The 15,102-nt window shown below is 40.4% G+C and overlaps 1 protein-coding gene across 1 annotated transcript in view; it reads left to right on the forward strand.

Moving 5' to 3' along the window:
• LOC102833055 (nuclear pore complex protein Nup98-Nup96-like) overlaps nt 1–14,885 on the forward strand; it is a 33,451-nt gene extending 18,566 nt beyond the window's left edge. Inside the window, exons 8-13 of the mRNA XM_006870380.1 lie at nt 2,183–2,325; nt 3,346–3,567; nt 7,182–7,423; nt 7,946–8,100; nt 14,450–14,561; nt 14,668–14,885. Of these exons, the coding sequence (XP_006870442.1) occupies nt 2,183–2,325; nt 3,346–3,567; nt 7,182–7,423; nt 7,946–8,100; nt 14,450–14,561; nt 14,668–14,885 (1,092 nt within the window). The remainder of the gene's footprint in view (nt 1–2,182; nt 2,326–3,345; nt 3,568–7,181; nt 7,424–7,945; nt 8,101–14,449; nt 14,562–14,667) is intronic.
• The last annotated feature ends 217 nt before the right edge of the window (nt 14,886–15,102 follow it).

The raw sequence follows: 15,102 nt of genomic DNA on the forward strand, positions 1-15,102 counted from the left end.
TGTTTGGGATTAATTCCGCTTCTTAGATGCTTATCGTCTCGTTTTTCATGATGTTAGGTAAGTTTTCCTCACACAACTCTTCGACAATTGTGTGCTTATGTCTCCTGTTCTGAAATTACAATCACCTATATGTTGTTCCTCTTCATGGTGTTCACACGTAACTCTTAGGCTTTCTTCTGATTATTTCCTATTCTTTTTCTGATTGTTCTAACATACTAGCATTGAGAGATTGATCTTCAAGCTCACTAATTTGGGCTTCCATTGCTTCACATCTACTCCTTAGCCATTTCAATGTACTGTCCATTTCTGAGATTGTAGTATTAATCTTCTGGATTTCTAATTGCAGGTTTTGTATTGTTTCAAAATATTAATTTATTTTGTCTGTTTGTTTTTGTAGTGTTTTCCTGAATTCTCCTAAACTTTTTATTGTGTTTTCCTTGCTTTCTTCAATGTTTCTAATTATCATTCTTTTGAATTCTTTCTCAGTTAGTCCACATTACCTTTTCTAACACAGAATGGTTTTCTGTCTTGCCCTCTTGGTCATTTGTTTGAACTATTCTCTCATGTTTGAATTCGTGTGATCTAACATTGTCTATTATCTCTGGGGCATTGTAAGGTTGTCATATTTATAAATACAAACAGAAGTTGTTGGGCCAGGAGGCAAGAAATTTGGGGGTAGTGGGGGCTCTTGCAATTCAAGGAGTTCACATGGTGGTTATAGAAGGGATGTGACAGCAGAGTTTCTTACCCTAGATGGAGTTCCTATTGGCTTCAGTGTTACCTGTGTTCAGGGCACTCATTCCAGACATAATTTGTGGGGGCCCTTGATAGAATTGGTTCAGTGTCTATTAAGACCACAGGAAAATAAGTCCAGGAGCCGAAGTTCCTGGAACCATCAAGGGAGAAGAGTGGAGTACGAGACCCTACCCAGAGAAGCAGTGACGCCAGAGATGGAGGCAGAGACGATGATGTGGAGAGATGGAGCAGCTGGGGACTCTAGACTCAGGGAGGGGGCTGTGTCCTGATGACTTGGGGTCAGGCTTGCAGGGTATACCCTTTGGTTGGTTGATGATGCATAGAGGGGGTTGTAACTATGGCAATGAAATGATATACAATAGGATGATTGTAAAAGTAATGTTCTCCCATGTAAACTATCACATAATTCACAGTAAAACATTAAAAAAAAAAACCCACAGGGAAGCTGGGGCAGTGTGACTTGGTCTGGTGGCTCTGTGGGTTTTGTAGATCTAGAGCTGAGCCCACCTGAATCCATTCACCAGAACAGCATAGCTAGCCCCTACTCACACTGGAATGGTTCCCACGACTTGGCTCTGAACTCCCAGAGAACAGGGTCATTGCTTGGGGTGGGTTAGGGTGGGAGCTGGCCACACACTGATCACCAGGGGAACATGGGGAAAAAGAAGAAATCCCACCTTTTCTGTCACCCACGCGTCTGTTCTGCCAGGCCTCCTCCCTCCACTGCCAAAGCTGCTCACAAGATGGTTGAGCTGTGTCTCACCAGCCATTCACCAGTCTTCTTCTCACCATCCCTGCTTGGCCTCTTGTCCCAGAAAGCACTCCATCCACCTCTCTGACCTTTCTTCTGAAGTTCAGGGTGCCAACATTTTCATCTGTGTCTGTTTGATTTTGTCTCATATCTTTATTATAGAGAGTCTGTGTACTGTATCTGCCTAGTCCAACACCTTACTGGAAGTCTGGCTCAAGTTTAAAGTTCTTGATAAATACCTTGGAGTGTTCCATTGTTCTTAATGTGCGTATTTAAATAATTGAGACACAGAGCATCTAATGACACAGACTGAACACACTTCTCACTGAACAGCATGATTAGGTTGCAAAAAATGTCAAACTGTAGGATGAGCACATCAGATGACATAATGGAGAATAAGCACATCCTTATATAACTGCCAAACCACTGAGAATCATGTCTCAGCCAGGTTGACACATAACTATCACGGTCAGCAAGCAGCACTCTCACCTACTACTTCACATGTGTTCATTACAGCCAAGTGTATATTGTTAATGCACAAAGTAATCAGATAGTATGTAAAACGTTTTTAAAAAAGGTACCACAGGGAAGCTGGGGCAGCATTTATTGTCATAAATGCAAAATGTCCATAGGTATAGTAGCTGATATATTGTTGTATCAAACTTTTCCCTTCAGAATACCTCTGAGGGTGACAGATACGCCTGTTCCCCACTTCCTTCATACCTAGAGGGCTCTGGCTATATGATAGAAGAGGAACAAGATTCACGGAGACCACTTCGAGATGTCTGCTTTCACCTTCTGAAACTTTACAGTGACAGGTAAACCAGAGCCAAGAATTATAGTCACTTGAGGGCTCCCTAATTTCAATAGTCCTTTTCTGATTCCTTTCCTTTTCTGTACTACCAGATTGTCATGAGTCTGTATAAATCATCAAATGTTAACAGAGCATTGTAACTAGAATTGGGTAGACAATTCAAACCACATGTGGCTAGTAGCTATTATCCTAGTTGAGGCAGATGATAGAATATTTCCATCACTATATAAAATCTGTTGAGCAATATTAGTCTAGAAAACTCCACCCATCACTTAGAGAAGCATTAGGAAAGTTGTGTTGTTGTTGTTTTTTAAGTGGGATTTTAGGGGAAAGACAAAAGAGGATGTAAGTATTGTTCAGTGATCTAAATCTTAGATCATTAAAATTTACACATGTAGGATCTTAGTTTATACTACTTTCATGATCTGGGATTTGCACACTAAGAATTTAACACATAAGCTGGTCTATGACCATTGAAATCTTTGGGTCCCCAGATTGTAGGGACATTTTCAAAACTCAGGACACCTGGATTTCTAAATAAAGACCCCTTCAAGCTACAATAGGAAATAACCATCATAAAGTCTAGTTAGCTGCTCAGATAAACAGGAAAATTGGTACCCCAACAACTTCAAATAAAGACAAATACTAAGGTAATGATGTTTTTTAAATGTGTAAGAAAAGTAATAGACACTTGGGATGAAGGAATGGAAGGGTTAGAATTATGAACATTTCTTGAACTGAGAAGGTAAAATATATAGGTCAAACCAATGTCGGCAAAGCTGTTACAGAAGAAAAGGTACCTTTGATTTTTGGGGGGGTTTTTGTAGAATCTACAATCTGATTGAACCTAAAGTAAATTGATAAACAGCACAATCTCAGGGTGGGCAAGGCCTCTCATGATTTTGTCCTTCATTGGCTTCTAAAACTTAGCCAGAACTTGTAACCTTTTAGATGCAGGTGGTCTGCTGGGCTGGCTCAATATGGCACATACTTAGTAACTCTCATGGTACATTGTCCTCTATAGACATTATGACCTCAACCAGCTGCTAGAACCTCGAAGCATAACAGCAGATCCCTTGGACTACCGCCTAAGCTGGCATTTGTGGGAGGTGCTGCGTGCTCTTAACTACACCCATCTCTCCGAGCAGTGTGACGGTGTGCTACAGGCCAGCTATGCTGGTCAATTGGAGAGCGAGGGCCTCTGGGAGTGGGCCATCTTTGTTCTGCTGCACATTGCCAACTCAAGGTGAGTGAAAGGCCACCAAACCCACCTAGTATGTCTCTTAGAGTCAATTTAGCAAGTAAATATTTAGCATGTATTCTAGGGTCTATTCTTGTGATAAACTTAAGGGCAGTTCAGCCCCTAGCTCAAACTGTCTATACCTGTCAACTAGTTAGAAGTGAGACAAGTGCCAATGTGCTACTACTTATCATTAGGCTTCTCAGTAGTCTGAGATCTCTGTGGAATACAGTGATAAGGAAAAAGTCTTTACAGAGAGAAGATTCAAGGAGCCTATAAAATAAGAATAGAAAATAGGAAGTGGAAAAGGGTTGGGTATGATTGAATGGTGCAACAGCATGGCAGAGATTCACTGGACTGTGGCATGTTTAAGGATAGTGCTAGCTAAGCTCTCAGATTGCATCCATGGCAGTGATGTCATGGGGTGGGCGGGGGGAGCTTCTGCTTGTTCTCTTGTCTATAGCCATTCCCTTGTCACTAACCACCTCAGCCCCTCAAGTTTAATACCCTTCTATTTGCCAGTACAATCCTGTGCTCAGGCACTAAATATGTATTAATGTAGTGCTTCTAGATGTTTTTACGTAAGTATATATGTTGTTGTTAAGTGCCTTTGAGTCAGTTCTGACTCATAGCGTCCTTATATAGCGTTTCCGAGGAGCAGCTGGTGAATTTGAACCGCCGACCTTGCATTTCAAACTGACCTTGTGGTCCCAGTGCATTATTCCACAGTGCCACACCAGTACTCCTATATTCTGTTTTAAGTATGTAAGTTAACTCATTTCATGCTCATAATAAAGCTATGAGATTGACATTACTAGCTCCATTTTACAGATGAGCAACTTAAGGCAAGAGAGATTGAATAGCTTTTGCTTATAATCACACAACTAGTCAATGACATAGTGAAGTTTCCAACTCAGACACCAGAATCTGTGTTCTTAATCACTGTGTTGTACTTAATCACTATATTTGTACAAGGGTGAGTCAAAAATTATCCACATTCTGGTTATTAACACCATTCACATCCATGGCTGATGACAACATTGAGCATTTGTGTGAAATGATTCTTAGACAAATGACAGTGAATTCTGTGGCAAATCATTTGCAAATCAGCCATTGCTCTGCCTATGAAATAACACATGACAAATTTGGGTTTCAAAAAGTTTGTGTGAGATGGTCACCAAGACAACTCATGGAAGATCATAAACAGAAGTGTTTGGAAATCTGCAAACAAAATTTGAACCAGTATTCGAAGGACAGTAAAAGTTTCTTAACAAAAATTGTTACAGGTGACGAGGCATGAATTTCATGAGCTTGAAAGTCAGTGACTTAGTATGGTATGGAAACATCCTACATCACTGACCAAGGAAAAATTCAAAAGCCAACCATTAGCTAGAAAATTGATGCTTACAGTTTTCTGGGATTCTCAGTGGCCGGTATTAGAACACTACCAGGAAAAAGGGTTCAACAATCAGCAGCTCTTATTACAGTGAGATGCTCACTGAAGAGCTGAAGCCTAAACTGCTTAAATTCAGAGGACTGCTATCTAAGGGCCTTGTGACCTTGCATTAGTCTGCACATTGCATGCCTCTGTTCACAGTTACAGAAACTTCATTTTGAGGTGTTAAAGCATCCCCCTATAGTCCTGATCTTGCTCCATCGGACTTCACCTGTTTGGTCCCCTGAAAGCAGCCCTTCAAGGGTGCAAATTCACCTCTGATGCAGAAGTGAAGACAGTGGAGCATTCGTGGCTCACACCTCAGTCTAAAACATTTTTAATAAGAGAATATGAAAGCTTGTTGACAGATGGACAATAAATTCTGCAGCCAGGGTGCATATAATTTTTGACTCACCCTCATACACTGGAGAAATAAGTTGGGTTTTAGAGTTAGACCTGCCTAAATGCTGGGTCTACCACATACCAGTCACTTTAGACTTTGGTTAAAGATTATACTCTTCAAATCTTTGTTTTTTAATCAGAAAATATTCATAATTCAAAGGTGATTGTGAGATTAAAGGGATAAAAATGGAAAACATCTAGCACCGTCTTCCTTTAAGCAATTTCTCTTTCCTCTTCCCTCTTACTCATGGGCGATTTCACAGGACAAAATACTCCTTGATAGGATGACTGATGGAATGAGTTGACTGTGGGGAAACAGATCCTGTTTCCTAAAAAACAATGTAAATATAAAAAAGAATCAGCTTTGTAATCATTGCAATGAAATGATGAGTGTAAAACTGATGGTCTCCTGTGTAAACTATTAATTCACAATAAAAACTTTTTAAAAAGAAATCAGTTGTGATAAAATTAGTTTTTGAAGAGCCTGGGAGTTCTCAAAAGAGTCCAAGGTAAGAAAGAATAGTTAAAGATGCAAAACTTAAAAGGACTACTCCTAGTATTCAATCTGACTAGGCAGAACTGATGCAATGAAATGCAGATGGGTCTCTTGGGATACAATAGTGAATAATTGTTATCAGGACTGACTGTGAGGGTTGGAAATGTAAAGGTGGACGTTATATAGCAAGGAAGGGGTAGTGATTGACTTTTCAGTCTAGGAGCGAAGGTCCCTAGGACCATCAAGGGAGAAGAGCAGAGAGCGGGACCCTACCCAGAGAAGCAGTGATGCCGGAAATGGAGCCAGAGATGATGACGTGGAGCTATGGAGCAGCTGGAGACTCTAGACGGAGAGAGGGAGAGCGACTGTGTGCTGAAGACCTGGGGGGCACAGGGGAAGGATTGCATGGAGGGGATTGTAACCATGGCAATGAGATGATATAAGATAGAATGAATGTAAAACTTATGATCTCCCATGTAAACTATCACATAATTCACAATAAATCATTTAAGAAAAAAAAAAAAAAAGACTACTCAAGTAGTGAAGACTCTTGTTCATGGGCCTAAGGAGTCAATTCACAAAGAGTGAATTTTGCTTAGATCTAGAGGTAGAGAGAAGATGAATTAAGAAGGCTAATAACTTTAAGACCTGGAAGAAACCTTACCTTAAAAACTACTTTCTTATACTGGCTATGCAGAAGAAAGGGAAGGGTGGGGATGAATTGCAGAGGACTGATTGGTGAAACAGAATTCTTCTACTTCAATCCTTACCTCCCCGCTGGTGGTAATGAAATGTTAACTAGAGAGGAAATAATGACAGGATTCCAGCTGGGAAAAGGCTCTGGGGAGTAGGCAGCCTTCCTTTATTTTTCCTTAGTTATTTTTGATTTTCAGAATTGTTGACCATAAAAATACATATAAATGATGTTCTCAAATACTTTCTATTCTGTTTCCTTTAAAAATAAATGCTGGTCTGATGGCTTTTAATTGCTTAGGAAGTTTGAAGTGATCCACTAAGATTCTAGACCTGCAGTTTGAAAGATTCTCTCAGGAGCACTCTGAACTGTTGGGGCAGCCTTTTCCATGAATATAGATGAATTTCATCTAACTTAAACTGTTCGTGAATCCTGGTGTGACACTGTAGGATAAGCAATGGACCATAATGTCAGTTTGAATGGCAAGGTTGGCAGTTCAAACTCACCAGCCACTGCTTGGAAACCTTATATAGGGTTTTTATGAATCAGAAACAGCTCAATGGCACTTACTAACAACAACATCCTTCTTATAGCATGCGTGAGAAGGCTGTCCGAGAGCTGCTCACCCGGCACTGCCAGCTGTCAGAGACACCGGAGTCTTGGGCTAAGGAGACTTTCCTGACTCAGAAGCTTTGTGTGCCTGCTGAGTGGATCCATGAAGCCAAAGCAGTGCGAGCACGCATGGAATCTAACAAGCACTTGGAAGCTCTCTATTTATTTAAAGCTGGACACTGGAACTGCTGCCACAAACTTGTCATCCGACACTTAGCTTCTGGTGAGTATTTCAGACTGGGGCCTTAGTCTCCCAAAGTTACCCCAAACTCTTCCAACATCTGAATCTCCATGATGGTCAACTCTTAAATGTAAGGTTCAGGTCACAGAGGCTGCTCAGGACAGGACAAGGCAGATGTGAATCAAATTACATTAGGAGAAAGCTATCTGTGCCAAAGACGTGTGGCCAGGATGGGGAGCTAGAGGGCAGGGGTAGGCAACAATATTGTCAACTTAAAATTTACCAGGGATATTCCTAATTATTAATTATATTAATTGTATTAAGCTCTTGTTTCTTTAGGAAAATTTCATTCACCAGTTTCAGAAATGCCTGCTTGGGGCCATGAAGTCCAAAAGTTCTTTCTACTTTCGTTTAGAGAATCCCAGAATATTTATTATTATTTTCAAGTCTGACCCAACATTATTTCCCTTAGATTTCTGCATGTCTTCCCTGCACTTTTACAAACTATGTACTTGTGCAGACATAGTGCTTAGTTTTTGAGTTGTTTTTTTTTTTTTCTTTCAGATGCCATCATTAATGAGAACTATGACTACCTGAAGGGGTTCTTGGAAGACCTAGCACCTCCAGAGCGCAGCAGTCTAATTCAAGACTGGGATACATCTGGGCTTGTTTACCTGGACTATATTCGGGTCATTGAAATGCTCCACCGTATCCAGCAGGTACCTGAGCTCCCTAAATAACTGCCTGCTTTACTTTCCTCAGGCCCTTGAAGCTTCAGAGGCATTATCAGCCACTCAAAAAAAGGTACTTGACAGTACCTATTCTGTAGGAGGAACATTTTCAGGATGCTAATTTGATGTCATTTTGACAGTTGCATTAAAAGTTTTAAACATTTTTGATGTTTATTATCTATAGCAATGCGTACAGTACTAAAGGCTTAGCCATAGCCAGTCTCCTTCCCTTGTCCAGCCCTAGTGAGAATGAAAAGCTCAGAGGTGAAAGAGAAAGGAAGGCCAGAGGTTTGGTTTCACATATCATTTGACATGTTTAAAAATTGCAAGTATTAGGGTTGTTTTAGTCTTCATTAAAGTCTTAGGTCAGTCTCAGTAGTCATAAATAGGCCTCCACTGCTTATCGCACAAAGTCCAAACTCTTAAACGTAGGGTTCAGTCCCCTTCAGATGCCCCTATTTTTGCTCCTGTCCAGCCTTGCCAACCTGCTCTACTCATACTTAATTACTTGAATACTTCAACACTCTTACACCATTACTTTCATTCTCATCTGTTAAAATTCAGATTGCTGTTCTACTTCTACCTGTTTTCCCTTTAAGAATTGTTCATATATTTTTACTGATCTTTCTTTGAAGATGTATCTTCTGTTGTTCTAGCTGTTCTAGGGTGGTCTGCTTGTCCTTGCTAGTGGGAATGTCCCACCTCATAAGGATATGGATGGGACTCAGATTCCACCTAAGGTCCTGTATTCTGCAAAGGCTTTGCAAGAGGCCTGTTTCACTGTGCAAGTTCTAGAACTCCTTTTAGGTATTCCAATCAGTTAAAGGCTGAAGATGGGCTTACAAGTTTTCTCTAATCATGTTTCCCAACATTCCTTTGTATCCCACTCAAGTGTCTATTTTACAGTAGTAGGCAAGGGAAACCAATATATGTAAGGCAGTAAAGCATTTTAGTATTATTTCCCCTGTTCAAACTATGCCTAGATCCCTGTATCATAGAACCCTGTTGTTCCAAGGTTGAGCATGCATCACTATTTGCCTCTGTCCCACTTAGGGAAACACTGAGACAAGTTTGCATGGCCTACCTATCTTGTTCTTCTGCCTCCTCCCCCTTCTTGTACTGCCGAACTAAATCCCCGAACTAACAGCCCACCTCCACCCCAACACCACTGTTGTGATTACCTTATATTCCATTAACTCTTTCCTCCATTTAAGACAGTCTATTTTATCCAGTAATCTACCTGACCTTCTCACCACCTGGATCTCTGTTACTCTGTGTTTACCTTCTTTTCACATTGTAATTGTTTTGATCATAGACTAACCTCCAGATCCTCTGTACTTATAATTTTATTCTGTTCTTGACTTATTGATTGAGTTCAGGGTGATGCTGCCACATACATAATTCTCTGGTTGTTGTCTGTTCTTGTTGGTTCTCAGTCCACAGAACTTCCTTTAGGATGTTTTTTTTAGCAGAGTTGGCTTTGGCAAAATCCCTTAGCTTCTGTTTATCCTGGAATGTTTTGATTACATCATCATATTTGATAGTTTTGCTGGGTAAAGGATTCTTGGTTGGCAATTTTTTTTCTTTCAGGGTTTTATATATGTCTCTCCATTGCCTACTTGCCTACTCGGTTTCTGTTGAGAGATCTGAGCTTAATCTGATTTGCTTGCTTTTGTATGTTAAGACTTTTCTTTTCCCTACCTGCTTTTAGGATTCTGTCCTTATCTTTGAGTTTGGAGAGCTTGATTATTATATGCCGTGGTGATTGTCTTTTAGGGTCTATCCTTCCTGAGATTCGTTGAGCTTCTTGAATGCTTATCTTTTCACTTTTCATGATGTTAGGAAAATTTTCTTCCAGGAGCTCTTCAACTATCTCCTCTGTGAACTTGTGTGATTCTTCCTGTTCCGGAATGCCAATAATTCTTAAGTTATTCCTCTTCATGTTGTCCAACATGAATCTTAGGCCTTCATATTTTTTATTCCTTTTTGTGCTTGCTCTTCTATCTTAGTAGTTTTGAGAGATTTACCTTCTAGCTCACTAATTCTGGCTTCTAGCTATTCAGTTCTACTCTTTTGCCCTTTCAGTGTATTATCCATTTCTGATACTCTATTATGAATCATTTGGACCTCTTTCTGTAGGTTTTGAATTGTTTCCAATGCTGTTACCTTATTTGATTTTTCCTGTAGTGCTTTCCTGACTTCTTCCTTGTTTTTCTCAACTCCATTGTATACTGTTTTGATACATTGTTAAATCATTTTTCTAAATTCCTTCTCAGGCATTTCCAAAGCCTGCCCATCTTCCAGTACAGAATGTAGGTCTACTTCCAGCTCATGTACCTCAGTTACTTTATCTCGTTATTGGACATGTGCTGATATGGTCATTTGTTTCTGGTTTTGGGGCATTTCCAGGAGTTATCTGTGGCCTTAAGACTTAGATGGGTGTGTATTTTGGTATATTTTAAGCTTTCTGATTGTCTCCAGGTAGTTGTGATCAGGAGATGTACTTCTCTTTTCACTCTTCTTTCTTTATCTCTGTGGTTCTGTCAGTTGTCGGTGGCTGCTCTGATCTTCCCCTGCTTGGTCTCCCCCAAGACAGTGGCTCTAGGAGCAGCTGAGCGTCTTGAATTAGAAAGCATTGGATTTCTTGCTTCTGCTACAAATTCCCCTATTTGTAAGCCTTCCAACGTTCTAAATAATCCTTTATATGTGGTTCAGATTCTGGCACCATCCCCTGAGCCTGCTTGGTCCAGTATTCTGTGTTGTTACTGATGGTGGTCCTCACTGCACTTCTACCTGAACCGCCATCTTGTTTGTTCTCTCCCATTTATTTTTTACTACCAAAATAGTTGTTATATTTTTCTACTTTGGTACCTTTTGGACCATATTTCCAGTTTTTTGTTATCTCTTTCTATCTCTCCTCAGATAGTCTGTGAACTGCTTTTGAACAGGTCTTCTTTATTTTAAGGTGAAAGGCAATAGAGTAAAGCAGTTTAGAACTCAAGTTTTAGAGTCAAAACTGTTAGGATAAATCCTGGCTCCCTTACTCGCTAGCCATGTGACTTTGAACCAGTAAACCAGTAAATTAACTTTTTTTTCTCTTATCTGGAGATAGGGATATATAATACATATTTGAAAAGGTTGTCATGAAAATGAAACAAAATATGCATGAAGTATTTAGATTTTTGTTGTTGTTGTTAAGGTGCCACTGAATCGGTACCGACTCATAGCAACTTTACTCACAGCAGAACGAAACACAACCCAATCCTGGACCAACCTCACTATTGTTGCCACGCTTGAGTCCATCGATGCTGCCACTTGGCCAATCCATCTCATTGGGGGTCTTCCTCTTTTTTTCAGACCCTCCCCCTCCATTTTACCAAACATGATGTCCTTCTCCAGTGACTGGTCCCTCCTACAATATGTCCTAAGTATGAGAGATGAAGTTTGGGCATCTTGGCCTCCAAGGAGCACTCTGGCTGCAGTTCTTCCAAAACAGATCTACGGTTCTTTTGGCAGTCCATGGCACTTTCAATAATCTCCTCCAACACCATAACTGAAAAGCATCATTTCTTCTACGGTCTTCCTTATTCACTGTCCAGCTTTCACATGCATATGAGTTTATTGAAAATATCATGGCTTGGGTTAGGCGCACCTTTGCTTTTCAACAGTCTTGTGCAGCAGATTTGCCTAATGCAATATGTCATTTGATTTCTTGACTGCTGCTTCTGTGAGTGTTGATAGTTGATACAAGAAGAATGAAGTACTTGACAACTTCAATCTTTTTTCCATTGATAAAGAATGTTTATTGGTCCAGTGGTGAGGATTTTTGTTTTCTTTACTTTGAGATATAATCCATACCAAAGGCTGTGCTCTTTGATCTTCATCAGTAAATGTTTTAAGCGCAGGTACAGATTCTTCATGAGCACAATTAAGTGTTTAGGAATATTCATACTTCTCAATGTTGTCCATAGCTTGTCATGATCTATAAAATCAAAAACCTTGCACAGTCAATAAAGCACAGGTAAACATCTTTCTGATATTCTCTACTTTCAGCCAAGATCCATCGGACATTAGCAATGATATCCCTCATTCCATGTCCTCTTCGAAGTCAATGTATGATTGTAGCCATTTCTGTATTAATTTTAGTAAAACTTTACTTGCATGGGATATCAAAGAGATTGTCCGATGATTGTGCTCTTTGATCTTCATCAGTAAATGTTTTAAGCCCTCTTCTCTTTCAGCAAACAAGGTTGTATCATCTGCATATTGCAGGTTGTTAATGAGTCTTCCTCCAATCCTGATGCTATGTTTCTCTTCATAGAACCCAGCTTCTCGGATTATTTGCTCAGCATACAGGTTGAATAAGTATGGTGAAAGAATACAACCTTTCTTAATTTTAAAATATACACCTTTCTTAATTTTAAAACATTTCATTGGTCCCATGTTGTGTTTGAACAACTGCCTTTTGGTCCAGGTACAGATTCCTCATGAGCACAATTAACTGTTTAGGAATATTCATACTTCTCAATGTTGTCCATAGCTTGTCATGATCTATAAAATCAAAAACCTTGCACAGTCAATAAAGCACAGGTAAACATCTTTCTGATATTCTCTACTTTCAGCCAAGATCCATCGGACATTAGCAATGATATCCCTCATTCCATGTCCTCTTCGAAGTCCGTCTTGAACCTCTGGAAGGTTTCTGTCAATGTATGATTGTAGCCATTTCTGTATTACTTTTAGTAAAACTTTACTTGCATGGGATATCAAAGAGATTGTCCGATGATTTCCGCATTCTGTTGGGTCACTTCTCTTTGGAATGGGCACAAATACGGATCTCTTCCAGTCAGTCGGTCAGATAGTTGTCTTCAAATTTCTTGGCAGAGATTAATGAGTGTGCCACCTCACATTCTTGAAAGATTTCAAGGTCATATTTTTCATTTTCTTCAGCTTCAGTTTGAATTTGCATATGAGTAATTCATGGTCTGTTCCCCAATCTGCCCTTGGCCTTGTTTTAACTGATGATATGGAGCTTTTCCATTGTCTCTTTCCACAGGTGTAGTCAATTTGATTTCTATGTATTCCATCTGGTGAGTTCCAAGTTGTACAGTCGTCTCTTAATGCTGTCTGAAGAAGGTATTTGAAATGAACAAATGACTGATATTACAGAATTCTATCATGTGTTCTCCAGCATCATTTCTATCACCAAGGCCATACTTTCCAACTACTGATCCTTCCTCTTTGCTCCCAACTTTTGCATTCCAATCACTAATAATGATCAATACATCTTGATTGCATGTTTGATCAATTTCAGATTGAAGAAGCTGGTAGAATTCTTCTATTTCAATCTCACTGGCTTCAGTGGTTGGTTCGTAAATTTGAATAATAGTGGTATTAACTGGGCTTCTCTGTAGGTACATGGATATTATCCTATCACAGACAGCGTTGTATCTCATGACTGAATTGAATATGTTCTTTTTTACAACACCATTCCTCTTCAGTTTGTCATTCCCGGCTTAGTAAACCATGTGGTTGTCAGCTTCAAAATGGCCAATACCAGCCCATTTCAGCTCACTAATGCCCAAGATACCGATGTTTATGGGTTCCATTTCATTTTTGACAACTTCCAATTTTCCCAGATTCATACTTTGTACAGTCCACGTTCTGATTTTCAATGGATATTTACAGCTGTTTTTCTTCATTTTTAGTTGTGTCCCATCAGAAAATGAAGGTCCCGTGGCTTTTCTCCCACAGGCTTTACTCCATTCATGTCACCATGGTCAACTCTACTTTGAGGAGGCAGCCCTTCCCCAGTGGCAATATGAGTGCCTTCCAACCTGAGAGGTTCATTTTCTGGCACTATGTCTGACAGTGTTTCTCTGCTGTTCATAAGGTTTTCAGTGACTAAATATTTGGAAGTAGTTCGTCACTCTTTCTTCCTAGTCTGTCTTCATCTGGAAGCTCATATGAAACCTGCCCACCATGGGTGACCCTGTTGATATTTAAAATACCTGTGGCATAGCTTTCAGAATCACAGCAACTCACAAGCCACCACAGTACGACAAACTGACAGATGAGTTGTTTTTGTTGTTGTCAAGTGCTGTCAAATCAGTTCTGATTCATAATAACCCTATATGGCTGGTGGGTTTGAATCGCCGACCCCTCGGTTAGCAGTCCAGTGCTTATCCTACAACACCACAACAGAACTCCAATCAGCTTCTTGGTTTTCCTAATCTCTCCCCTCAATGTTATTTCTGGGTTTTGCAGAGACAGCCTATCAGTGAGATTGGGGTGGTGAGCCCTCCTTAGCATAATTGATGTCTCTCTTTCTTTGCAGGTGGATTGCTCAGGTTATGAGATGGAGCAGTTACATACCAAAGTGACCTCACTGTGCAACCGGATAGAGCAGATTCAGTGTTATAGTGCCAAGGACCGCCTGGCTCAGTCAGGTAAGCCTTTCACCTCTCCCCTCTTTTTGCCTACTTACTTCCTGCCTTTATGACTATTCTTGTGTGGTCCATACTCAGTGGTCATTCTGTATTTTTATTTCTGTAGACATGGCTAAACGTATAGCAAACCTGTTACGGGTGGTACTGAGCCTCCAACATGCCCCTGATGCAACCACTGACTCTTCACCAGACCCTCAGCGAGTCCCTTTGCGTCTGCTGGCTCCACACATCGGCAGGCTCCCCATGCCTGAGGACTATGCCTTGGAAGAATTGCGCAGCCTCACACAGTCCTACCTACGAGAACTGACCGTTGGGAGCCAGTGAACTCTAGGTTCTTTCTATCACACTCACCACACAGAGGTCCCTGTATTCAATGGGCTGGGCTGTGGAATCCACCCTCCCTGCCTCCTGCCACAAGCAGCATTCTCCAGTTGTTCAGGGCTTTTCTTGATGATGAATATAGCATAAGGGCTTCTGGAACCCAAAAAAAGGAGCCAAGGGTCCTTTTACCATCCTCAAGACCATTCAAAAAATTTTTTTT

This window comes from Chrysochloris asiatica, unplaced genomic scaffold (assembly GCF_000296735.1).
Source record: "Chrysochloris asiatica unplaced genomic scaffold, ChrAsi1.0 scaffold00140, whole genome shotgun sequence".
Classification (NCBI taxonomy): Eukaryota; Metazoa; Chordata; class Mammalia; order Afrosoricida; family Chrysochloridae; genus Chrysochloris; species Chrysochloris asiatica.